The sequence below is a fragment of the Ranitomeya variabilis genome, chromosome 1, assembly GCF_051348905.1.
Source record: "Ranitomeya variabilis isolate aRanVar5 chromosome 1, aRanVar5.hap1, whole genome shotgun sequence".
Taxonomy (NCBI): domain Eukaryota; kingdom Metazoa; phylum Chordata; class Amphibia; order Anura; family Dendrobatidae; genus Ranitomeya; species Ranitomeya variabilis.
In genome coordinates this window covers 18,103,889-18,131,232 of record NC_135232.1, presented here as the reverse complement: position 1 = coordinate 18,131,232, position 27,344 = coordinate 18,103,889, and the positions used below count along the sequence as shown (strand labels likewise).

At 46.0% G+C, this 27,344-nt stretch overlaps 1 protein-coding gene across 5 annotated transcripts in view; it reads left to right on the top strand.

Moving 5' to 3' along the window:
• Window positions 1-27,344, top strand: part of CNTFR (ciliary neurotrophic factor receptor) — a 487,615-nt gene that overhangs the window by 444,446 nt on the left and 15,825 nt on the right. For all 5 annotated transcript variants that reach the window (XM_077281315.1, XM_077281313.1, XM_077281314.1 and 2 more), the window contains one exon: window positions 26,874-27,054. In XM_077281315.1, coding sequence (XP_077137430.1) covers window positions 26,874-27,054 — 181 coding nt within the window. The remainder of the gene's footprint in view (window positions 1-26,873; window positions 27,055-27,344) is intronic.

Below are 27,344 nucleotides of genomic sequence, written 5' to 3'. Positions count from 1 at the left end.
CAGTTCAGGTGGCATTATAGACATGTCTATATCAGATTTGTCGTATCTTCTCTGCATCAGATGTGTCGTGTCCTCTCTATATCAGACGTGTCGTATCTTCTCTATATCAGATTTGTCGTATCTTCTCTGTATCAGACGTGTCGTATCCTCCCTGTATCAGACGTGTCGTATCTTCTCTATATCAGACGTGTCGTGTCCTCTCTGTATCAGACGTGTCGTATCCTCCCTGTATCAGACGTGTCGTATCCTCCCTGCATCAGACGTGTCGTATCCTCCCTGTATCAGACGTGTCGTATCCTCTCTGTATCAGACGTGTCGTATCTTCTCTGTATCAGACGTGTTGTATCCTCTCTGTATCAGACGTGTCGTATCCTCCCTGTATCAGACGTGTCGTATCCTCCCTGTATCAGACGTGTCGTGTCCTCTCTGTATCAGACGTGTCGTATCCTCCCTGTATCAGACGTGTCGTATCTTCTCTGTATCAGACGTGTCGTATCTTCTCTGTATCAGACGTGTCGTATCCTCTCTGTATCAGACGTGTCGTGTCCTCTCTGTATTAGACGTGTCGTATCCTCTCTGTATCAGACGTGTCGTATCTTCTCTGTATCAGACGTGTCGTATCTTCTCTGTATCAGACGTGTCGTATCCTCTCTGTATCAGACGTGTTGTATCCTCCCTGTATCAGACGTGTCGTATCCTCTCTGTATCAGACGTGTCGTATCCTCTCTGTATCAGACGTGTCGTATCCTCTCTGTATCAGACGTGTCGTATCTTCTCTGTATCAGACGTGTTGTATCCTCTCTGTATCAGACGTGTCGTATCCTCTCTGTATCAGACGTGTCGTATCCTCTCTGTATCAGACGTGTCGTATCCTCCCTGTATCAGACGTGTCGTATCCTCCCTGCATCAGACGTGTCGTATCCTCCCTGTATCAGACGTGTCGTGTCCTCTCTGTATCAGACGTGTCGTATCCTCCCTGTATCAGACGTGTCGTATCTTCTCTGTATCAGACGTGTCGTATCTTCTCTGTATCAGACGTGTCGTATCCTCTCTGTATCAGACGTGTCGTGTCCTCTCTGTATTAGACGTGTCGTATCCTCTCTGTATCAGACGTGTCGTATCTTCTCTGTATCAGACGTGTCGTATCTTCTCTGTATCAGACGTGTCGTGTCCTCTCTGTATCAGACGTGTTGTATCCTCCCTGTATCAGACGTGTCGTATCCTCTCTGTATCAGACGTGTTGTATCCTCCCTGTATCAGACGTGTCGTATCCTCTCTGTATCAGACGTGTCGTATCTTCTCTGTATCAGACGTGTCGTATCCTCCCTGTATCAGACGTGTCGTATCTTCTCTGTATCAGACGTGTCGTATCCTCCCTGTATCAGACGTGTCGTATCCTCTCTGTATCAGACGTGTCGTATCCTCCCTGTATCAGACGTGTCGTATCTTCTCTGTATCAGACGTGTCGTATCCTCTCTGTATCAGACGTGTCGTATCCTCCCTGTATCAGACGTGTCGTATCTTCTCTGTATCAGACGTGTCGTGTCCTCTCTGTATCAGACGTGTCGTGTCCTCTCTGTATCAGACGTGTCGTGTCCTCTCTGTATCAGACGTGTCGTATCCTCTCTGTATCAGACGTGTCGTATCCTCCCTGTATCAGACGTGTCGTGTCCTCTCTGTATCAGACGTGTCGTGTCCTCTCTGTATCAGACGTGTCGTATCCTCTCTGTATCAGACGTGTCGTATCTTCCCTGTATCAGACGTGTCGTGTCCTCTCTGTATCAGACGTGTCGTATCTTCTCTGTATCAGACGTGTCGTATCCTCTCTGTATCAGACGTGTCGTATCTTCTCTATATCAGACGTGTCGTGTCCTCTCTGTATCAGACGTGTCGTATCCTCTCTGTATCAGACGTGTCGTATCTTCCCTGTATCAGACGTGTCGTGTCCTCTCTGTATCAGACGTGTCGTATCCTCTCTGTATCAGACGTCTCGTATCCTCTCTGTATCAGACGTGTCGTATCCTCCCTGTATCAGACGTGTCGTATCTTCTCTGTATCAGACGTGTCGTATCTTCTCTATATCAGACGTGTTGTATCCTTCCTGTATCAGACGTGTCGTATCTTCTCTGTATCAGACGTGTCGTATCCTCTCTGTATCAGACGTGTCGTATCCTCCCTGTATCAGACGTGTCGTATCCTCCCTGTATCAGACGTGTCGTGTCCTCTCTGTATCAGACGTGTCGTATCCTTCCTGTATCAGACGTGTCGTATCTTCTCTGTATCAGACGTGTCGTGTCCTCTCTGTATTAGACGTGTCGTATCCTCTCTGTATCAGACGTGTCGTATCCTCTCTGTATCAGACGTGTCGTATCTTCTCTGTATCAGACGTGTCGTATCCTCTCTGTATCAGACGTGTCGTATCCTCTCTGTATCAGACGTGTCGTATCTTCTCTGTATCAGACGTGTCATATCCTCTCTGTATCAGACGTGTGTCGTATCCTCCCTGTATCAGACGTGTCGTATCTTCTCTGTATCAGACGTGTCGTATCTTCTCTATATCAGACGTGTTGTATCCTTCCTGTATCAGACGTGTCGTATCTTCTCTGTATCAGACGTGTCGTATCCTCTCTGTATCAGACCTGTCGTATCCTCCCTGTATCAGACGTGTCGTATCCTCTCTGTATCAGACGTGTCGTGTCCTCTCTGTATCAGACGTGTCGTATCCTTCCTGTATCAGACGTGTCGTATCTTCTCTGTATCAGACGTGTCGTGTCCTCTCTGTATTAGACGTGTCGTATCCTCTCTGTATCAGACGTGTCGTATCCTCTCTGTATCAGACGTGTCGTATCTTCTCTGTATCAGACGTGTCGTATCCTCTCTGTATCAGACGTGTCGTATCCTCTCTGTATCAGACGTGTCGTATCTTCTCTGTATCAGACGTGTCGTATCCTCTCTGTATCAGACGTGTGTCGTATCCTCCCTGTATCAGACGTGTCGTATCTTCTCTGTATCAGACGTGTCGTATCTTCTCTATATCAGACGTGTTGTATCCTTCCTGTATCAGACGTGTCGTATCTTCTCTGTATCAGACGTGTCGTATCCTCTCTGTATCAGACCTGTCGTATCCTCTCTGTATCAGACGTGTCGTATCCTCTCTGTATCAGACGTGTCGTATCCTCTCTGTATCAGACGTGTCGTATCCTCTCTGTATCAGACGTGTCGTATCTTCTCTGTATCAGACGTGTTGTATCCTCTCTGTATCAGACGTGTCGTATCCTTCCTGTATCAGACGTGTCGTATCTTCTCTGTATCAGACGTGTCGTGTCCTCTCTGTATCAGACGTGTCGTATCCTCCCTGTATCAGACGTGTCGTATCTTCTCTGTATCAGACGTGTCGTATCCTCTCTGTATCAGACGTGTCGTATCCTCTCTGTATCAGACGTGTCGTATCCTCTCTGTATCAGACGTGTCGTATCCTCTCTGTATCAGACGTGTCGTATCTTCTCTGTATCAGACGTGTCGTATCCTCTCTGTATCAGACGTGTCGTGTCCTCTCTGTATCAGACGTGTCGTATCTTCTCTGTATCAGACGTGTTGTATCCTCTCTGTATCAGACGTGTCGTATCCTTCCTGTATCAGACGTGTCGTATCTTCTCTGTATCAGACGTGTCGTGTCCTCTCTGTATCAGACGTGTCGTATCCTCTCTGTATCAGACGTGTCGTATCCTCTCTGTATCAGACGTGTCGTATCTTCTCTGTATCAGACGTGTTGTATCTTCTCTATATCAGACGTGTTGTGTCCTCTCTGTATCAGACGTGTCGTATCCTCTCTGTATCAGACGTGTCGTATCCTCTCTGTATCAGACGTGTCGTATCCTCCCTTTATCAGATGTGTCGGGTCCTCTCTGTATCAGACGTGTCCTATCCTCCCTGTATCAGACGTGTCGTATCCTCTCTGTATCAGACGTGTCGTATCCTCTCTGTATCAGACGTGTTGTATCCTCTCTGTATCAGACGTGTCGTATCCTCCCTGTATCAGATGTGTCGTATCCTCTCTGTATCAGACGTGTCGTATCCTCTCTGTATCAGACGTGTCGTATCTTCTCTGTATCAGACGTGTCGTATCCTCTCTGTATCAGACGTGTGTCGTATCCTCCCTGTATCAGACGTGTCGTATCCTCTCTGTATCAGACGTGTCGTATCCTCTCTGTATCAGACGTGTCGTATCCTCCCTTTATCAGATGTGTCGGGTCCTCTCTGTATCAGACGTGTCCTATCCTCCCTGTATCAGACGTGTCGTATCCTCCCTGTATCAGACGTGTCGTATCCTCTCTGTATCAGACGTGTCGTATCCTCTCTGTATCAGACGTGTCGTATCCTCTCTGTATCAGACGTGTCGTATCCTCCCTTTATCAGACGTGTCGTATCTTCTCTGTATCAGACGTGTCGTGTCCTCTCTGTATCAGACGTGTCGTATCTTCTCTGTATCAGACGTGTCGTGTCCTCTCTGTATCAGACGTGTCGTATCTTCTCTGTATCAGACGTGTCGTGTCCTCTCTGTATCAGACGTGTCGTATCTTCTCTGTATCAGACATGTCGTATCCTCTCTGTATCAGACGTGTCGTATCCTCCCTTTATCAGACGTGTCGTATCTTCTCTGTATCAGACGTGTCGTGTCCTCTCTGTATCAGACGTGTCGTATCTTCCCTGTATCAGACGTGTCGTATCCTCCCTGTATCAGACGTGTCGTATCTTCTCTGTATCAGACGTGTCGTATCTTCTCTGTATCAGACGTGTCGTATCTTCTCTGTATCAGACGTGTCGTATCCTCCCTGTATCAGACGTGTCGTATCCTCCCTGTATCAGACGTGTCGTATCTTCTCTGTATCAGACGTGTCGTATCCTCCCTGTATCAGACGTGTCGTATCTTCTCTGTATCAGACGTGTCGTATCTTCTCTGTATCAGACGTGTCGTGTCCTCTCTGTATCAGACGTGTCGTATCCTCCCTGTATCAGACGTGTCGTATCCTCTCTGTATCAGACGTGTCATATCCTCTCTGTATCAGACGTGTCGTATCTTCTCTGTATCAGACGTGTCGTATCCTCCCTGTATCAGACGTGTCGTATCTTCTCTGTATCAGACGTGTCGTATCTTCTCTGTATCAGACGTGTCGTATCCTCCCTGTATCAGACGTGTCGTATCTTCTCTGTATCAGACGTGTCGTATCCTCCCTGTATCAGACGTGTTGTATCTTCTCTGTATCAGACGTGTCGTATCTTCTCTGTATCAGACGTGTCGTATCCTTCCTGTATCAGACGTGTCGTATCCTCCCTGTATCAGACGTGTTGTATCCTCTCTGTATCAGACATGTCGTATCCTCCCTGTATCAGACGTGTTGTATCCTCTCTGTATCAGACGTGTCGTATCTTCTCGGTATCAGACGTGTCGTATCCTCCCTGTATCAGACGTGTCGTATCTTCTCTGTATCAGACGTGTCGTATCTTCTCTGTATCAGACGTGTCGTATCCTCTCTGTATCAGACGTGTCGTATCCTCTCTATATCAGACGTGTCGTATCTTCTCTGTATCAGACGTGTCGTATCCTTCCTGTATCAGACGTGTCGTATCTTCTCTGTATCAGACGTGTCGTATCCTCTCTGTATCAGACGTGTCGTATCCTCTCTGTATCAGACGTGTCGTATCCTCTCTGTATCAGACGTGTTGTATCCTCTCTGTATCAGACGTGTCGTATCCTCTCTGTATCAGACGTGTGTCGTATCCTCTCTGTATCAGACGTGTCGTATCTTCTCTGTATCAGACGTGTCGTATCTTCTCTGTATCAGACGTGTCGTATCCTCCCTGTATCAGACGTGTCGTATCCTCTCTGTATCAGACGTGTCGTATCTTCTCTGTATCAGACGTGTCGTATCCTCTCTGTATCAGACGTGTCGTATCTTCTCTGTATCAGACGTGTCGTATCCTCCCTGTATCAGACGTGTCGTATCCTCTCTGTATCAGACGTGTCGTATCCTCCCTGTATCAGACGTGTCGTATCCTCTCTGTATCAGACGTGTCGTATCCTCCCTGTATCAGACGTGTCGTATCTTCTCTGTATCAGACGTGTCGTATCCTCCCTGTATCAGACGTGTCGTATCTTCTCTGTATCAGACGTGTCGTATCCTCTCTGTATCAGACGTGTCGTATCCTCCCTGTATCAGACGTGTCGTATCCTCTCTGTATCAGACGTGTCGTATCTTCTCTGTATCAGACGTGTCGTATCTTCTCTGTATCAGACGTGTCGTATCCTCTCTGTATCAGACGTGTCGTATCCTCTCTATATCAGACGTGTCGTATCTTCTCTGTATCAGACGTGTCGTATCCTTCCTGTATCAGACGTGTCGTATCTTCTCTGTATCAGACGTGTCGTGTCCTCTCTGTATCAGACGTGTCGTATCTTCTCTGTATCAGACGTGTCGTATCTTCTCTGTATCAGACGTGTTGTATCCTCCCTGTATCAGACGTGTCGTATCCTTCCTGTATCAGACGTGTCGTATCTTCTCTGTATCAGACGTGTCGTGTCCTCTCTGTATCAGACGTGTCGTATCTTCTCTGTATCAGACGTGTTGTATCCTCCCTGTATCAGACGTGTCGTATCCTCCCTGTATCAGACGTGTCGTATCTTCTCTGTATCAGACGTGTTGTATCCTCCCTGTATCAGACGTGTCGTATCCTCCCTGTATCAGACGTGTCGTATCTTCTCTGTATCAGACGTGTCGTATCCTCCCTGTATCAGACGTGTTGTATCCTCCCTGTATCAGACGTGTCGTATCTTCTCTGTATCAGACGTGTCGTATCTTCTCTGTATCAGACGTGTCGTATCCTCTCTGTATCAGACGTGTCGTATCCTCCCTGTATCAGACGTGTCGTATCTTCTCTGTATCAGACGTGTCGTATCTTCTCTGTATCAGACGTGTCGTATCCTCTCTGTATCAGACGTGTCGTATCTTCTCTGTATCAGACGTGTCGTATCCTCTCTGTATCAGACGTGTCGTATCTTCTCTGTATCAGACGTGTCGTATCTTCTCTGTATCAGACGTGTCGTATCTTCCCTGTATCAGACGTGTCGTATCCTCTCTGTATCAGACGTGTCGTATCCTCTCTGTATCAGACGTGTCGTATCTTCTCTGTATCAGACTTGTCGTATCCTGTCTGTATCAGACGTGAGAACATGTCGTGGTCCAGGGTTCCCAGGCTAGAGTCTTGTTTTTGCCATCACTAATCTGTAATCACATCTGTAACTCCTCTTGGCTCCTTCCTTGGCTGCTTCTTTGGTCATGGTCGTTGGAATACAGAATTCCCAGCTGGGCCCCATCAGTCCTATAATCCTGAGATTATGACTCCTAATCCATCACTTACAATTTGTTTTGGAATATGTTTTCAGCACAACATGGATGGTGTCAGCCAAAGGTCTGTGCGCTTCTTGCAGGACCAGGCATCTTTGTCATGATGACAAGGACCCAAAGAAGGAAAGCTTCAGAGACTCTAGTAGAGCGGGACATCTGTGGAGCATGGTCCGAGTCCTCGAGGTGGAAGGTGATGGGGCCGGACGATTCCCTCCTAGTGGTAACAGTCACAAATAACCTCCGAGTCCTTGAGCTTTGTGACCAGGAGAGTCCCAGATATTCTGTGTTCTCCATGTTTTTGATCATCTCCTTCCATCGCTTCACTATTCTATTTTTCTCTATTCTTCTCCTCTGGACATTGGTGACTTCTCCATTGAGCGTACATCATTCTGAAGAATGCTGGGCTCTATGTGGTGAAGACGATGTCGTCTACCTCCTTACATCGATGGATTCGCCTCCGATGTATCTGAAATGTACAAGGCAGAAATACTCAGAAAGCACCCAGCTTCTGCAGCCTGTGCAAATCCCATGCACCCCTATACCTGCACCCCTGTAACTGAGTCCTATATCTGCCCCCCATAGCTGTGCCCCTACAGCTGCGCCCTCTTAGCTGTACCCCTATAGCTGCGCCCATAGCTCCATTGCTGTGCTCCTTTATCTTCACCCAATAGCTGCGCCCCGGTAGCTGCACCCCCATATCTGTGCCCAATAGCTGCACCCCCATAGCTTCGCCCCATACCTGCGCCCTTGTGTGTAACACTGTGATGGGGGATTTATTCATCTTTCAGACAAAATGCCTCCACGGATTGAAAAAGACAAGGTGTCAGGGATGTGATTGCAGGAGGTAAATCTTATTTCTGCTCCATCTTGATGCAGTGCTGGCGTGCTCTAATGGAGGGCCGTCAAGTGGCGGTCGCTCGCTGTGCCGTCAGGTGGCGGTCGCTCGTTGTGCCATCAGGTGGCTGTCGCTCACTGTGAGGTCGGGTGGCGGTCGCTTGCTGTGCCGTCAGGTGGCAGTCGCTCGCTGTGCCGTCAGGTGGCGGTCGCTCGCTGTGCCGTCAGGTGGCGGTCGCTCGCTGTGCCGTCAGGTGGCGGTCGCTCGCTGTGCCGTCAGGTGGCGGTCCCTCGCTGTGCCATCAGATGGTGGTCGCTCGCTGTGCCGTCAGGTGGCGGTCGCTCCCAGTGCCGTCAGGTGGCGGTTGCTCGCTGTGCCGTCAGGTGGAGGTCGCTCGTTGTGCCATCAGGTGGCGGTCGCTCACTGTGAGGTCGGGTGGCGGTCGCTCCCTGTGCCGTCAGGTGGCGGTCGCTCGCTGTGCCGTCGGGTGGCGGTCACTCCCTGTGCCATCGGGTGTCGGTCGCTCGCTGTGCCGTCGGGTGGCGGTCGCTCCCTGTGCCATTGGGTGGCGGTTGCTCGCTGTGCCGTCAGGTGGAGGTCGCTCGTTGTGCCATCAGGTGGCGGTCGCTCACTGTGAGGTCGGGTGGCGGTCGCTCCCTGTGCCGTCAGGTGGCGGTCGCTCGCTGTGCCGTCGGGTGGCGGTCGCTCGCTGTGCCATCGGGTGTCGGTCGCTCGCTGTGCCGTCGGGTGGCGGTCGCTCCCTGTGCCATTGGGTGGCGGTTGCTCGCTGTGACATCAGGTGGCGGTCGCTCCCTGTGCCGTCAGGTGGCGGGGACGCTCGCTGTGCCGTCAGGTGGCGGTCGCTCGTGTGCCGTCAGGTGGCGGTCGCTCGTTGTGCCATCAGGTGGCGGTCGCTCACTGTGCCGTCAGGTGGCAGTCGCTCACTGTGCCGTCAGGTGGCAGTCGCTCACTGTGCCGTCAGGTGGCAGTCGCTCGCTGTGCCGTCAGGTGGAGGTCGCTCGTTGTGCCATCAGGTGGCGGTCGCTCCCTGTGAGGTCGGGTGGCGGTCGCTCCCTGTGCCGTCAGGTGGCGGTCGCTCGCTGTGCCGTCGGGTGGCGGTCGCTCCCTGTGCCATCGGATGGCGGTCGCTCGCTGTGCCGTCAGGTGGCGGACGCTCCCTGTGCCATTGGGTGGCGGTCGCTCGCTGTGCCATCCGGTGGCAGTCGCTCCCTGTGCCGTCTGGTGGCGGTTGATCGCTGTGCCATCAGGTGGCGGTCGCTCCCTGTGTCATCAGGTGGCAGGGACGCTCGCTGTGCCGTCAGGTGGCGGTCGCTCCCTGTGCCGTTGGATGGCGGTCGCTCACTGTGCCGTCGGGTGGCGGTCGCTCGTGTGCCATCAGGTGGCGGTCGCTCGTGTGCCATCAGGTGGCGGTCGCTCGTGTGCCGTCAGGTGGCGGTCGCTCGTGTGCCATCAGGTGGCGGTCGCTCGTGTGCCATCAGGTGGCGGTCGCTCGTGTGCCGTCAGGTGGCGGTCGCTCGTGTGCCATCAGGTGGCGGTCGCTCGTGTGCCGTCAGGTGGCGGTCGCTCGTGTGCCGTCAGGTGGCGGTCGCTCACTGTGCCGTCAGGTGGCTGGTAATATTGGCTGATCACACAATCTTCCTCTCGCCGTCCTCTAATTACGTTTATAAATCCATAACAGCCGACATGAGCGGCCGCAATCTAATCAGCTCATCGCATCGCGGCTCCGACAGCAAATACAATTAATGTAATTGTGCATCTACGAACGCGGTGCCGTGCAGACGTCTGCGCTTCTCCCTGTCAGTAAAGAGAGGGCGGACGGGGCTGTGCTCCCCGCTCTGCTGATTATCCTAGGGAAATATATATGGACAGTGTTACTGATTAGTAAATGGCTGCAGTAATCAAACACCATGATCAGTGGGCAGACAGCGCCATCTGGAGGAGAGGTTCGGCAGAACACCACGCCAGCGTTGCAGTTATAAAATAAAAGTGATAAGAATTTTTCGACTAAGCGTTCAGTGCCCCCATCTATAGTGCTCAGTGTATAGTGCCCCCATCTATAGTGCTCCATCTATAGTGCTCAGTGTATAGTGCCCCATCTATAGTGCTCAGTGTATAGTGCCCCCATCTATAGTGCTCCATCTATAGTGCTCAGTGTATAGTGCCCCATCTATAGTGCTCAGTGTATAGTGCCCCCATCTATAGTGCTCCATCTATAGTGCTCAGTGTATAGTGCCCCATCTATAGTGCTCAGTGTATAGTGCCCCATCTATAGTGCCCCCATCTATAGTGCTCAGTGTATAGTGCACCATCTGTAGTGCTCAGTGTATAGTGCCCCCATCTATAGTGCTCAGTGTATAGTGCCCCCATCTATAGTGCTCAGTGTATAGTGCCCCCATCTATAGTGCTCAGTGTATAGTGCCCCATCTATAGTGCTCAGTGTATAGTGCTCCCATCTGTAGTGCTCAGTGTTTAGTGCCCCCATCTATAGTGCCCCATCTATAGTGCTCAGTGTATAGTGCCCCATCTATAGTGCTCAGTGTATAGTGCCCCATCTATAGTGCTCAGTGTATAGTGCTCCCATCTGTAGTGCTCAGTGTATAGTGGCCCCATCTATAGTGCTCAGTGTATAGTGCCCCCATCTATAGTGCTCAGTGTATAGTGCCCCATCTGTAGTGCTCAGTGTATAGTGCCCCCATCTATAGTGCTCAGTGTATAGTGCCCCCATCTATAGTGCTCAGTGTATAGTGCTCCCATCTGTAGTGCTCAGTGTATAGTGGCCCCATCTATAGTGCTCAGTGTATAGTGCCCCCATCTATAGTGCTCAGTGTATAGTGCCCCATCTATAGTGCTCAGTGTATAGTGCCCCCATCTATAGTGCTCAGTGTATAGTGCCCCCATCTATAGTGCTCAGTGTATAGTGCCCCCATCTATAGTGCTCAGTGTATAGTGCCCCCATCTATAGTGCTCAGTGTATAGTGCCCCATCTATAGTGCTCGGTGTACAGTGCCCCATCTATAGTGCTCAGTGTATAGTGCCCCATCTATAGTGCTCAGTGTATAGTGCCCCCATCTATAGTGCTCAGTGTATAGTGCCCCCATCTATAGTGCTCAGTGTATAGTGCCCCATCTGTAGTGCTCAGTGTATAGTGGCCCCATCTATAGTGCTCAGTGTATAGTGCCCCCATCTATAGTGCTCAGTGTATAGTGCCCCATCTATAGTGCTCAGTGTTTAGTGCCCCCATCTATAGTGCCCCATCTATAGTGCTCAGTGTATAGTGCCCCCATCTATAGTGCTCAGTGTATAGTGACCCCATCTATAGTGCTCAGTGTATAGTGCCCCATCTATAGTGCTCAGTGTACAGTGCCCCATCTATAGTGCTCAGTGTATAGTGCCCCATCTATAGTGCTCAGTGTATAGTGCCCCCATCTGTAGTGCTCAGTGTATAGTACCCCATCTATAGTGCTCAGTGTATAGTGCCCCATCTATAGTGCTCAGTGTATAGTGCTCCCATCTGTAGTGCTCAGTGTATAGTGCCCCATCTATAGTGCTCAGTGTATAGTGCCCCATCTATAGTGCTCAGTGTATAGTGCCCCATCTATAGTGCTCAGTGTATAGTGCCCCATCTATAGTGCTCAGTGTATAGTGCCCCATCTATAGTGCTCAGTGTATAGTGCCCCCATCTATAGTGCTCAGTGTATAGTGCCCCCATCTATAGTGCTCAGTGTATAGTGCCCCCATCTATAGTGCTCAGTGTATAGTGCCCCCATCTATAGTGCTCAGTGTATAGTGCCCCCATCTATAGTGCTCAGTGTATAGTGCCCCCATCTATAGTGCTCAGTGTATAGTGCCCCCATCTATAGTGCTCAGTGTATAGTGCTCCCATCTATAGTGCTCAGTGTATAGTGCCCCATCTATAGTGCTCAGTGTATAGTGCCCCATCTATAGTGCTCAGTGTATAGTGCCCCCATCTATAGTGCTCAGTGTATAGTGCCCCCATCTATAGTGCTCAGTGTATAGTGCTCCCATCTATAGTGCTCAGTGTATAGTGCCCCCATGTATAGTGCTCAGTGTATAGTGCCCCATCTATAGTGCTCAGTGTATAGTGCCCCCATCTATAGTGCTCAGTGTATAGTGCCCCCATCTATAGTGCTCAGTGTATAGTGCCCCCATCTATAGTGCTCAGTGTATAGTGCCCCCATGTATAGTGCTCAGTGTATAGTGCCCCATCTATAGTGCTCAGTGTATAGTGCCCCCATCTATAGTGCTCAGTGTATAGTGCCCCCATCTATAGTGCTCAGTGTATAGTGCCCCCTCTATAGTGCTCAGTGTATAGTGCCCCCATCTATAGTGCTCAGTGTATAGTGCCCCCATCTATAGTGCTCAGTGTATAGTGCCCCCATCTATAGTGCTCAGTGTATAGTGCCCCCATCTATAGTGCTCAGTGTATAGTGCCCCCATCTATAGTGCTCACTGTATAGTGCCCCATCTATAGTGCTCAGTGTATAGTGCCCCATCTATAGTGCTCAGTGTATAGTGCCCCATCTATAGTGCTCAGTGTATAGTGCCCCCATCTATAGTGCTCAGTGTATAGTGCCCCCATCTATAGTGCTCAGTGTATAGTGCCCCCATCTATAGTGCTCAGTGTATAGTGCCCCATCTATAGTGCTCAGTGTATAGTGCCCCCATCTATAGTGCTCAGTGTATAGTGCCCCCATCTATAGTGCTCAGTGTATAGTGCCCCATCTATAGTGCTCAGTGTATAGTGCCCCATCTATAGTGCCCCATCTATAGTGCCCCATCTATAGTGCTCAGTGTATAGTGCCCCCATCTATAGTGCTCAGTGTATAGTGCTCCCATCTATAGTGCTCAGTGTATAGTGCCCCATCTATAGTGCTCAGAGTATAGTGCTCCCATCTATAGTGCTCAGTGTATAGTGCCCCATCTATAGTGCTCAGTGTATAGTGCCCCCATCTATAGTGCTCAGTGTATAGTGCCCCCATCTATAGTACTCAGTGTATAGTGCCCCCATCTATAGTGCTCAGTGTATAGTGCCCCCATCTATAGTGCTCAGTGTATAGTGCCCCCATCTATAGTGCTCAGTGTATAGTGCCCCATCTATAGTGCTCAGTGTATAGTGCCCCATCTATAGTGCTCAGTGTATAGTGCCCCCATCTATAGTGCTCAGTGTATAGTGCCCCCATCTACAGTGCTCATTGTATAGTGCCCCCATCTATAGTGCTCAGTGTATAGTGCCCCCATCTATAGTGCTCAGTGTATAGTGCCCAATCTATAGTGCTCAGTGTATAGTGCCCCCATCTATAGTGCTCAGTGTATAGTGCCCCATCTGTAGTGCTCAGTGTATAGTGCCCCCATCTATAGTGCTCAGTGTATAGTGCCCCATCTATAGTGCTCAGTGTATAGTGCCCCCATCTATAGTGCTCAGTGTTTAGTGCCCCATCTATAGTGCCCCATCTATAGTGCCCCCATCTATAGTGCTCAGTGTATAGTGCCCCCATCTATAGTGCTCAGTGTATAGTGCCCCATATATAGTGCTCAGTGTATAGTGCCCCCATCTATAGTGCTCAGTGTTTAGTGCCCCCATCTATAGTGCCCCATCTATAGTGCCCCCATCTATAGTGCTCAGTGTATAGTGCCCCATCTATAGTGCTCAGTGTATAGTGCCCCCATCTATAGTGCTCAGTGTATAGTGCCCCATCTATAGTGCTCAGTGTATAGTGCCCCCATCTATAGTGCTCAGTGTATAGTGCCCCATCTATAGTGCTCAGTGTACAGTGCCCCATCTATAGTGCTCAGTGTATAGTGCCCCCATCTATAGTGCTCAGTGTATAGTGCCCCATCTATAGTGCTCAGTGTATAGTGCCCCCATCTATAGTGCTCAGTGTATAGTGCCCCCATCTATAGTGCTCAGTGTATAGTGCCCCATCTATAGTGCTCAGTGTATAGTGCCCCATCTATAGTGCTCAGTACATAGTGCCCCATCTATAGTGCTCTGTGTGTAGTGCCCCATCTATAGTGCTCAGTGTATAGTGCCCCATCTATAGTGCTCAGTGTATAGTGCCCCATCTATAGTGCTCAGTGTATAGTGCCCCCATCTATAGTGCTCAGTGTATAGTGCCCCCATCTATAGTGCTCAGTGTTTAGTGCCCCCATCTATAGTGCCCCATCTATAGTGCCCCCATCTATAGTGCTCAGTGTATAGTGCCCCATCTATAGTGCTCAGTGTATAGTGCCCCCATCTATAGTGCTCAGTGTATAGTACCCCATCTATAGTGCTCAGTGTATAGTGCCCCCATCTATAGTGCTCAGTGTATAGTGCCCCATCTATAGTGCTCAGTGTATAGTGCCCCCATCTATAGTGCTCAGTGTTTAGTGCCCCCATCTATAGTGCTCAGTGTATAGTGCCCCCATCTATAGTGCTCAGTGTATAGTGCCCCATCTATAGTGCTCAGTGTATAGTGCCCCCATCTATAGTGCTCAGTGTTTAGTGCCCCCATCTATAGTGCCCCATCTATAGTGCCCCCATCTATAGTGCTCAGTGTATAGTGCCCCATCTATAGTGCACAGGGTATAGTGCCCCCATCTATAGTGCTCAGTGTATAGTGCCCCCATCTATAGTGCTCAGTGTATAGTGCCCCCATCTATAGTGCTCAGTGTATAGTGCCCCCATCTACAGTGCTCATTGTATAGTGCCCCCATCTATAGTGCTCAGTGTATAGTGCCCAATCTATAGTGCTCAGTGTATAGTGCCCCATCTATAGTGCTCAGTGTATAGTGCCCCATCTGTAGTGCTCAGTGTATAGTGCTCCCATCTATAGTGCTCAGTGTATAGTGCCCCCATCTATAGTGCTCAGTGTATAGTGCTCCCATCTATAGTGCTCAGTGTATAGTGCCCCCATCTATAGTGCTCAGTGTATAGTGCCCCCATCTATAGTGCTCAGTGTATAGTGCCCCATCTATAGTGCACAGGGTATAGTGCCCCCATCTATAGTGCTCAGTGTATAGTGCCCCCATCTATAGTGCTCAGTGTATAGTGCCCCCATCTATAGTGCTCAGTGTATAGTGCCCCCATCTACAGTGCTCATTGTATAGTGCCCCCATCTATAGTGCTCAGTGTATAGTGCCCAATCTATAGTGCTCAGTGTATAGTGCCCCCATCTATAGTGCTCAGTGTATAGTGCCCCATCTATAGTGCTCAGTGTATAGTGCCCCATCTGTAGTGCTCAGTGTATAGTGCCCCATCTATAGTGCTCAGTGTACAGTGCCCCATCTATAGTGCTCAGTGTATAGTGCCCCCATCTATAGTGCTCAGTGTATAGTGCCCCCATCTATAGTGCTCAGTGTATAGTGCCCCATCTATAGTGCTCAGTGTATAGTGCCCCATCTATAGTGCTCAGTACATAGTGCCCCATCTATAGTGCTCTGTGTGTAGTGCCCCATCTATAGTGCTCAGTGTATAGTGCCCCATCTATAGTGCTCAGTGTATAGTGCCCCATCTATAGTGCTCAGTGTATAGTGCCCCCATCTATAGTGCTCAGTGTATAGTGCCCCATCTATAGTGCTCAGTGTATAGTGCCCCCATCTATAGTGCTCAGTGTTTAGTGCCCCCATCTATAGTGCTCAGTGTATAGTGCCCCCATCTATAGTGCTCAGTGTATAGTGCCCCATCTATAGTGCTCAGTGTATAGTGCCCCCATCTATAGTGCTCAGTGTTTAGTGCCCCCATCTATAGTGCCCCATCTATAGTGCTCAGTGTATAGTGCCCCCATCTACAGTGCTCAGTGTATAGTGCTCCCATCTATAGTGCTCAGTGTATAGTGCCCCATCTATAGTGCTCAGTGTATAGTGCCCCATCTATAGTGCTCAGTGTATAGTGCCCCATCTATAGTGCTCAGTGTGTAGTTCTCCCATCTATAGTGCTCAGTGTATAGTGCCCCCATCTATAGTGCTCAGTGTATAGTGCCCCCATCTATAGTGCTCAGTGTATAGTGCCCCATCTATAGTGCTCAGTGTATAGTGCCCCATCTGTAGTGCTCAGTGTATAGTGCTCCCATCTGTAGTGCTCAGTGTATAGTGCCCCATCTATAGTGCTCAGTGTATAGTGCCCCCATCTATAGTGCTCAGTGTATAGTGCCCCCATCTATAGTGCTTAGTGTATAGTGTCCCCATCTATAGTGCTTAGTGTATAGTGCCCCATCTATAGTGCTCAGTGTATAGTGCCCCCATGTATAGTGCTCAGTGTATAGTGCCCCATCTATAGTGCTCAGTGTATAGTGCCCCCATCTATAGTGCTCAGTGTATAGTGCCCCCATCTATAGTGCTCAGTGTATAGTGCCCCCATCTATAGTGCTCAGTGTATAGTGCCCCATCTATAGTGCTCAGTGTATAGTGCCCCATCTATAGTGCTCAGTACATAGTGCCCCATCTATAGTGCTCAGTGTATAGTGCCCCATCTATAGTGCTCAGTGTATAGTGCCCCCATCTATAGTGCTCAGTGTATAGTGCCCCATCTATAGTGCTCAGTGTATAGTGCCCCCATCTATAGTGCTCAGTGTATAGTGCCCCATCTATAGTGCTCAGTGCATAGTGCCCTCATCTATAGTGCTCAGTGTATAGTGCCCCCATCTATAGTGCTCAGTGTATAGTGCCCCCATCTATAGTGCTCAGTGTATAGTGCCCCATCTATAGTGCTCAGTGTATAGTGCCCCCATCTATAGTGCTCAGTGTATAGTGCCCCCATCTATAGTGCTCAGTGTATAGTGCCCCATCTATAGTGCTCAGTGTATAGTGCCCCCATCTATAGTGCTCAGTGTATAGTGCCCCCATCTATAGTGCTCAGTGTATAGTGCCCCCATCTATAGTGCTCAGTGTATAGTGCCCCATCTATAGTGCTCAGTGTATAGTGCCCCCATCTATAGTGCTCAGTGTATAGTGCCCCCATGTATAGTGCTCAGTGTATAGTGCCCCCATCTATAGTGCTCAGTGTATAGTGCCCCCATGTATAGTGCTCAGTGTATAGTGCCCCCATCTATAGTGCTCAGTGTATAGTGCCCCCATCTATTGTGCTCAGTGTTTCGCATTCTGGTCACTGGCTGGCAGTACTTTACAGTGTCCCACACTCAGAAACAAGGGTAGATCTGGGCGAGGACACAGCCGCCTTTAGACCTGATATTCTGCACAATGATGCTGTTGGTCACTGTAGTCACATATTGTAGCCGAGCAAAGTACGAGACCCCCAGACAAGCACCTTGTACACTGTGTATAGGTCACCTGGGCCGGGTATCACTGCGCTCCATCAGCTCTGCGTCAGCCACTCTGCCAGCTCTGTCACCCCATTCCTCATCCCAGGCTACTAAAAACGTCTGATCATGTAAGGACAAAACTCCCCCAACCCCAGAACAACAAAGCCAAGAATACAAGATCATAAATCAATGTCTGCCACAAGTATCAACCGATGAATGAGGTTCTCAATATCTGTCTTGTGTATAACAAGAGAAGTAGTTAACATTTTGTTAAAAATGTCATATCTCTATTGCTATTATATACACTCACTGGCCACTTTATTAGGTACACCTGTCCAACTTCTTGTTAACACTTAATTTCTAATCAGCCAATCACATGGCGGCAACTCAGTGCATTTAGGCATGTAGACATGGTCAAGACAATCTCCTGCAGTTCAAACCGAGCATCAGTATGGGGAAGAAAGGTGATTTGAGTGCCTTTGAACGTGGCATGGTTGTTGGTGCCAGAAGGGCTGGTCTGAGTATTTCAGAAACTGCTGATCTACTGGGATTTTCACGCACAACCATCTCTAGGGTTTACAGAGAATGGTCCGAAAAAGAAAAAAAATCCAGTGAGCGGCAGTTCTGTGGGCGGAAATGCCTTGTTGATGCCAGAGGTCAGAGGAGAATGGGCAGACTGGTTCGAGCTGATAGAAAGGCAACAGTGACTAAAATCGCCACCCGTTACAACCAAGGTAGGCCTAAGAGCATCTCTGAACGCACAGTGCGTCGAACTTTGAGGCAGATGGGCTACAGCAGCAGAAGACCACACCGGGTACCACTCCTTTCAGCTAAGAACAGGAAACTGAGGCTACAATTTGTACAAGCTCATCGAAATTGGACAGTAGAAGATTGGAAAAACGTTGCTTGGTCTGATGAGTCTCGATTTCTGCTGCGACATTCGGATGGTAGGGTCAGAATTTGGCGTAAACAACATGAAAGCATGGATCCATCCTGCCTTGTATGGAGCATCTTTGGGATGTGCAGCCGACAAATCTGCGGCAACTGTGTGATGCCATCATGTCAATATGGACCAAAATCTCTGAGGAATGCTTCCAGCACCTTGTTGAATCTATGCCACGAAGAATTGAGGCAGTTCTGAAGGCAAAAGGGGGTCCAACCCGTTACTAGCATGGTGTACCTAATAAAGTGGCCGGTGAGTGTACACACATACTATAAAACTACTATAATACTGCTCCTATGTACAAGAATATAACTACTATAATACTGCCCCTATGTACAAGAATATAACTACTATAATACTGTCCCTATGTACAAGAATATAACTACTATAATACTGCTCCTATATACAAGAATATAACTACTATAATACTGCCCCTATGTACAAGAATATAACTACTATAATACTGCTCCTATGTACAAGAATATAACTACTATAATACTGCCTCTATGTACAAGAATATAACTACTATAATACTGCTCCCTATGTACAAGAATATAACTACTATAATACTGCCCCTATGTACAAGAATATAACTACTATAATACTGCTCCTATGTACAAGAATATAACTACTATAATACTGCCCTCTATGTACAAAAATATAACTACTATAATACTGCTCCTATGTACAAGAATATAACGACTAGAATACTGCCCCTATGTACAAGAATATAACTACTATAATACTGCCTCTATGTACAAGAATATAACTACTATAATACTGCTCCTATGTACAAGAATATAACTACTATAATACTGCCCCTATGTACAAGAATATATCTACTATAATACTGCTCCTATGTACAAGAATATAACTACTATAATACTGCTCCTATGTACAAGAATATAACTGCTATAATACTGCCCCATGTACAAGAATATAACTACTATAATACTGCTCCTATGTACAAGAATATAACTACTATAATACTGCCCCATGTACAAGAATATAGCTACTATAATACTGCCCCTATGTACAAGAATATAACTACTATAATACTGCCCCTATGTACAAGAATATAACTACTATAACTACTATAATACTGCTCCTATGTACAAGAATATAACTACTATAATACTGCCCCTATGTACAAGAATATAACTACTATAATACTGCCCTTATGTACAAGAATATAACTACTATAATACTGCTCCTATGTACAAGAATATAACTACTATAATACTGCCCCCTATGTACAAGAATATAACTACTATAATACTGCTCCTATGTACAAGAATATAACTACTATAATACTGCTCCTGTGTACTAGAATATAACTACTATAATACTGATCCTATGTACAAGAATATAACTACTATAATACTGCTCCTATGTACAAGAATATAACTACTATAATACTGCCCTCTATGTACAAGAATATAACTACTATAATACTGCTCCTATGTACAGGAATATAACGACTAGAATACTGCCCCTATGTACAAGAATATAACTACTATAATACTGCCTCTATGTACAAGAATATAACTACTATAATACTGCTCCTATGTACAAGAATATAACTACCATAATACTGCCCCTATATAAGAATATAACTACTATAATACTGCCCCTATATAAGAATATAACTACTATAATACTGCCCCTATATAAGTATATAACTACTAAAATACTGCCCCATGTACAAGAATATAACTACTATACTACTGCTCCTATGTTCAAGAATATAACTACTATAATACTGCTCCTATGTACAAGAATATAACTACTACAATACTGGCTCTATGTACAAGAATATAACTATTATAATACGGCTCCTATATACAAGAATATAACTACTATAATACTGCTCCTATGTACAAGAATATAACTACTATAATACTGCCTCCTATGTACAAGAATACAACTACTATAATACTGCACTGTTGTGATCCGCTTTTTGGCTCCCCTGGTGGTGGCTGGTGGTACTGGAGACTTGTGTGTGCTTTTCTGCCTCAGCTCACCTGCTTCCATCAGTTTTGGGAGTTCCCTATTTAGCCTTGCTCTCCAGTCACTTCCTTGCCGGTCATCATTGTAACCTGACTCATTCAGTTGCATGTTCCTGCTACTAGTCTGCTGATTAGCTAAGTGGACTCTTGTCCTTATTGTTTTGTTTTTCTTGTCCAGTTTACAGTTTTGTCATTTCCTGTTACTGGAAGCTCTTGTGGACTGAAATTGCCACTCCTGTGTGATGAGTTGACACAGGAGTCTTAAAGTAATTTCAGGATGGGTTTTTTGAAAGGGTTTTTCAGCTGACCGTGAAGTCCTCTTTTGTATCCTTCCTCTATCTAGTAAGTGGACCTCGCTTTGCTAAATCTACCTTCATACTGTGTATGTCTTTTCCTCTGAACTCACCGTTAATATACGTGGGGGCTACTATCATCTTTGGGGAATTTCTCTAGAGGTAAGCCAGGTCTGTTCCTTCCTCTTCCAGGCGTAGTTAGTTCTCCGGCTGGCGCATGGCATCTAGGCAGCCGTAGGAATGCTCCCTGGCTACTGTTAGTTGTGTGGTAGATTTAGGTCACGGTCAGCTTGAGTTTCCATCACCCGAGAGCTAGTCTGTTATTTTTGTGTCTCTGATGTTCCCATGCCATTGGGGAATCATGACACTGCACCTATGTACAAGAATATAACTACTATAATACTGCTCCTATGTACAAGAATATAACTACTATAATGCTGCCCCCTATGTACAAGAATATAACTACTATAATACTGCCCCCTATATGCAAGAATATAACTACTATAATACTGCCCCTGTGTACAAAAATATAACTACTGTAATACTGCCCCTATGTACAGGAATATAACTACTATAATACTGCCCCTATGTACAAGAATATAACTACTATAATACTGCTCCTATGTACAAGAATATAACTACTATAATACTGCACCTATGTACAAGAATATAACTACTATAATACTGCTCCTAAGTACAAGAATATAACTACTATAATACTGCTCCTGTGTACAAGAATATAACTACTATAATACTGCACCTATGTACAAGAATATAACTACTATAATACTGCTCCTAAGTACAAGAATATAACTACTATAATGCTGCCCCCTATGTACAAGAATATAACTATTATAATACTGCCCCTGTGTACAAGAATATAACTACTATAATACTGCTCCTATGTACAAGAATATAACTACTATAATGCTGCCCCCTATGTACAAGAATATATCTACTATAATACTGCCCCCTATGTACAAGAATATAACTACTATAATACTGCCCCTATGTACAGGAATATAACTACTATAATACTGATCCTATGTACAAGAATATAACTACTATAATACTGCTCCTATGTACAAGAATATAACTACTGTAATACTGCCCCTATGTACAGGAATATAACTACTATAATACTGCTCCTGTGTACAAGAATATAACTACTATAATACTGCCCCTGTGTACAAGAATATAACTACTAAAATACTGCCCCTATGTACAGGAATATAACTACTATAATACTGCCCCTATGTACAGGAATATAACTACTATAATACTGATCCTATGTACAAGAATATAACTACTATAATACTGCTCCTATGTACAAGAATATATAACTACTATAATACTGCTCCTATGTACAAGAATATAACTACTATAATACTGCCCCTATGCACAAGAATATAACTACTATAATACTGCCCCTATGTACAGGAATATAACTACTATAATACTGCTCCTGTGTACAAGAATATAACTACTATAATACTGCCCCTATGTACAAGAATATAACTACTATAATACTGCCCCTATGTACAGGAATATAACTACTATAATACTGCCCCTATGTACAAGAATATAACTACTATAATACTGCCCCTATATACAAGAATATAACTACTATAATACTGCTCCTATGTACAAGAATATAACTACTATAATACTGCCCCTATGTACAGGAATATAACTACTATAATACTGCTCCTGTGTACAAGAATATAACTACTATAATACTGCCCCTATGTACAAGAATATAACTACTATAATACTGCCCCTATGTACAGGAATATAACTACTATAATACTGCCCCTATGTACAAGAATATAACTACTATAATACTGCCCCTATGTACAAGAATATAACTACTATAATACTGCTCCTATGTACAAGAATATAACTACTATAATACTGCTCCTATGTACAAGAATATAACTACTATAATACTGCTCTTATGTACAAGAATATAACTACTATAATACTGCCCTTATGTACGAGAATATACCGTATTTCGCGGACTATAAGACGCACCGGACCATAAGGCGCACCCCAAATTTGGGGTGAAAATTGCAGAAAAAAGATTTATTATAAGATGGGGGTCCGTCTTTTTGTCCGAATTTACAGTATCTTACCTGAAGGCTGGCGGTGGCAGAGCAGGGTCACAGGAGGCATGGTGTCGGCAGAGGTGGGGTGATGCGGTACGGCGTGCACCTGAGCAGGGTCCCTTCCTGCTTAGGTGGGCGACGCCACGGCCTGGTGTCCATGGGAGGGTTGCAGCACTGGTTACCGGCAGAGGTGTTGGGATGAGGAGGTGCTGGGATGAGGAGGTGCTGGGATCTTGAGGTGCAGGGATCAGGAGGTGCAGGGATCAGGAGGTGCAGGGATCAGGAGGTGCTGCGATCAGGAGGTGCTGCGATCAGGAGGTGCTGCGATCAGGAGGTGCTGCGATCAGGAGGTGCAGGGATCAGGAGGTGCAGGGATCAGGAGGTGCTGGGATCAGGAGGTGCTGGGATCAGGAGGCGCAGTGACAGGTATGGTGTGAGAGGGTCCCTTTCCCCGGTGAGGTGATGCAGCAGCCCGGTAAGGAGCAGAGCCGGGTGAATGCTGTTGTTATCGGTGGTGGCGGCCATCTTCCGGGGGCTGCGCGAGCGCAGATGAAGCGCTCTGCTTCCCGGGGTTTCAGGAAAATGGCCGCGGGAGGCCGCGCGTGCGCAGATGGAGATTGCGCGGCCATTTTCCTGAAGCTAAGAACTTCAGAAAAATGGCCGCCGCGATCCCCATCTGCGCACGCGCGGCATCCCGTGGCCATTTTCCTGAAGCCCCGGGAAGCAGAGCGCTTCATCTGCGCACGCGCGGCCCCCGGAAGACGGCCGCCACCACCGATGACAACAGGATTCACCCGGCTCTGCTCCTTACCGGGCTGCTGCATCACCTCACCGGGGAAAGGGACCCCGCTCACTGCTCCTCCTCATCTCCGCACGTCTGCCGCCGCACCTCTGCCGCCGCACCTCTGCCACCACGGGTAAGCCTGCATTTCGACTATTAGACGCACCCCCCATTTTCCCCCCTTTTTTGGGGGGGAAAAAGTGCGTCTTGTAGTCCGAAAAATACGGTAACTACTATAATACTGCCCCTGTGTACAAGAATATAACTACTATAATACTGCTCCTATGTACAAGAATATAACTACTATAATACTGCCCCTATGTACAAGAATATAACTACTATAATACTGCCCCTATATATAAGAATATAACTACTATAATACTGCCCCTATATATAAGAATATAACTACTATAATACTGCCCCTATATATAAGAATATAACTACTATAATACTGCCCCCTATGTACAAGAATATAACTACTATAATACTGCTCCTATGTACAAGAATATAACTACTATAATACTGCCCCTATATATAAGAATATAACTACTATAATACTTCCCCTATATATAAGAATATAACTACTATAATACTGCCCCCTATGTACAAGAATATAACTACTATAATACTGCTCCTATGTACAAAAATATAACTACTATAATACTGCTCCTATGTACAAGAATATAACTACTATAATACTGCCCCTATGTACAATAATATAACTACTATAATACTTCCCCTATATATAAGAATATAACTACTATAATACTGCCCCTATGTACAAGAATATAACTACTATAATACTGCTCCTATGTACAAGAATATAACTACTATAATACTGCCCCTATATATAAGAATATAACTACTATAATACTGCCCCCTATATACAAGAATATAACTACTATAATACTGCTCCTATGTACAAGAATATAACTACTATAATACTGCCCCTATGTACAAGAATATAACTACTATAATACTTCCCCTATATATAAGAATATAACTACTATAATACTGCCCCTATATATAAGAATATAACTACTATAATACTTCCCCTATATATAAGAATATAACTACTATAATACTGCCCCTATGTACAAGAATATAACTACTATAATACTTCCCCTATATATAAGAATATAACTACTATAATACTGCTCCTATGTACAAGAATATAACTACTATAATACTGCCCCTATATATAAGAATATAGCTACTATAATACTGCCCCCTATGTACAAGAATATAACTACTATAATACTGCTCCTCCACGGTCATCACCATCGGCTTGAAGTCTCATGGCCATGGCCATCACCATCGCTGGTCTCCTCCAGGGTGGATTGATTTAAATCACGCCGATTTAAATCATGATTTAAATCACGATTTAAATCAAAAGATTTTTTTCTATTTAAATCGGATCGATTTAAATCATGATTTAAATCATGATTTAAATCACTGATTTAAATCAAAAGGTTTTTTTTAATATAAATCACGATTAAAATGAGAAGTGAGAGCAGTGCGCATGTGCGCCCATAGTTACACGGACGAAACTAGGGGCAACGATCTAACGCCAGGGTGAGGGGGGGACCCCAAAGTAAGTAAAAATCTTTTTTGTTTTACTATATGGCAATAGGTAGGTGTTTAAAAGCAGCATGTCTTAATTGTATAAACTATTAATAGCCTCCACATTTTGTTCATACTGCCCCTTTAATTCCACACTTCTAGCTTGGTTTCACTTTTGGTTTAGTTTCTTTTTCCATTCAGTTGACATGCCCAAACTTGTTGGATAGTCAGCATCCTACAGAAACCTCTGGAAGAGCATGGCATTGTGAATGTTACACATATACAGCCTTTATTCTACTGAGTTCAACAACTCAGCTTTATCTCATGATGGAAGAACCTTTGGATGGTAAAATATTTTCCTCAAAAAGCAGTTTATTGAAAAAAATCCGATTTAAATAAAAAAAATCCGATTTAAATAAAAAAAATCCGATTTTTTTGATTTTTTTAAAAAAACATTGATTTTTATCCACCCTGGTCTCCTCCTGTGTGAGGTTTTGTATAATGACGGCCTAAACTCTGGTGGCCATGGCTGTCACAATCACTGGTCTCCTCCTGTGTGAGACTTTGCATATTGACAGCTTGAAGTCTCGTGGCCATGGCTGTCACCATTGCTGGTCTCCTCCTGTGTGAGTCTTTGTATAATGACAGCCTAGACTCTGGTGGCCATGGCCGTCACCATCGCTGGTCTCTTCCTATATGAGGCTTTGTATATTGACGGCTTGAAGTCTGGTGGCCATGGCTGTCATAATCACTGGTCTCCTCCTGTGTGAGGCTTTGTATATTGACGTCTTGAAGTCTCATGGCCATGGCCGTCACCATCGCTGGTCTCCTCCTGTGTGAGGCTTTGCAGCAATGACGGCTTGGAGTCTGGTGGCCATGGCTGTCACCATCGCTGGTCTCCTCCTGTGTGAGGCGTTGTAAAATGATGACCTGAAGTCCATGACCATCACCATCACTGCCCCTATGTACAAGAATATAACTACTATAATACTGCTCCTATGTACAAGAATATAACTACTATAATACTGCCCTCTATGTACAAGAATATAACTACTATAATACTGCTCCTATATACAAGAATATAACTACTATAATACTGCTCCTTATGTACAAGAATATAACTACTATAATACTGCTCCTATGTACAAGAATATAACTACTATAATACTAACACCTATGTACAGGAATATAACTACTATAATACTGCTCCTATATACAAGAATATAACTACTATAATACTGCCCTTATGTACAAGAATATAACTACTATAATACTGCTCCCTATATACAAGAATATAACTACTATAATACTGCCCCTATGTACAGGAATATAACTACTATAATACTGCCCCTATATATAAGAATATAACTACTATAATACTGCCCCTATATATAAGAATATAACTACGGTAATACTGCTCTGTGTGTGGTAGTGTTGTGTGCATCGTCTGTGTCTGAGGAGTTGAGCCTATTCTGTTTGGTGGATCCTGTGTTTTCTGTATATAGGAGTTTCCTTTTATTGTAGATACTGACATAAAAAAATTTAAAAATTAGTGAAAAGAAATGAAAATGCCTGAAATGTGTGATGTCCTGGTGCCGCTTCTTTTTCTCCAGTTGCGGTTGTGTTGCTGACTCTTTAGTGTTTTCTGGTTGCACAGGTGGAGCTATCAGACGGGACGTCGCACACCATCACTGACGCGTACGCTGGTAAGGAGTACATAATCCAAGTGGCAGCTAAAGACTATGAGATCGGCACCTGGAGTGACTGGAGTGTGGCCGCTCACGCTACGCCGTGGACAGAGGAGCCCAAGTACATCACAACGGAAGCCCAGAAAACAGGTGAGACACGGAGTCTAGAGATGGTTCATCTTCAGCTCTGCTGACACAGACATGTCTAGAGCGATGTCGTGGACTGGACCGAGGACATACGATCCGGTTCTCCTCCTGGGATGAGCCTAGTGTTGTGTAGACCGGTCCTGGAGGTCCATCTTATTGTGTGGTTTATGACATAGGAGGTTACACGAGATATTCCGAGGAGCCCAGTGGTGGCCGGATTATCACCACTTCCCGTTATAGTGTACACCCAGTGATGGCCGTCCGATGATGTGGATAGGGGATGACCTTCTGAC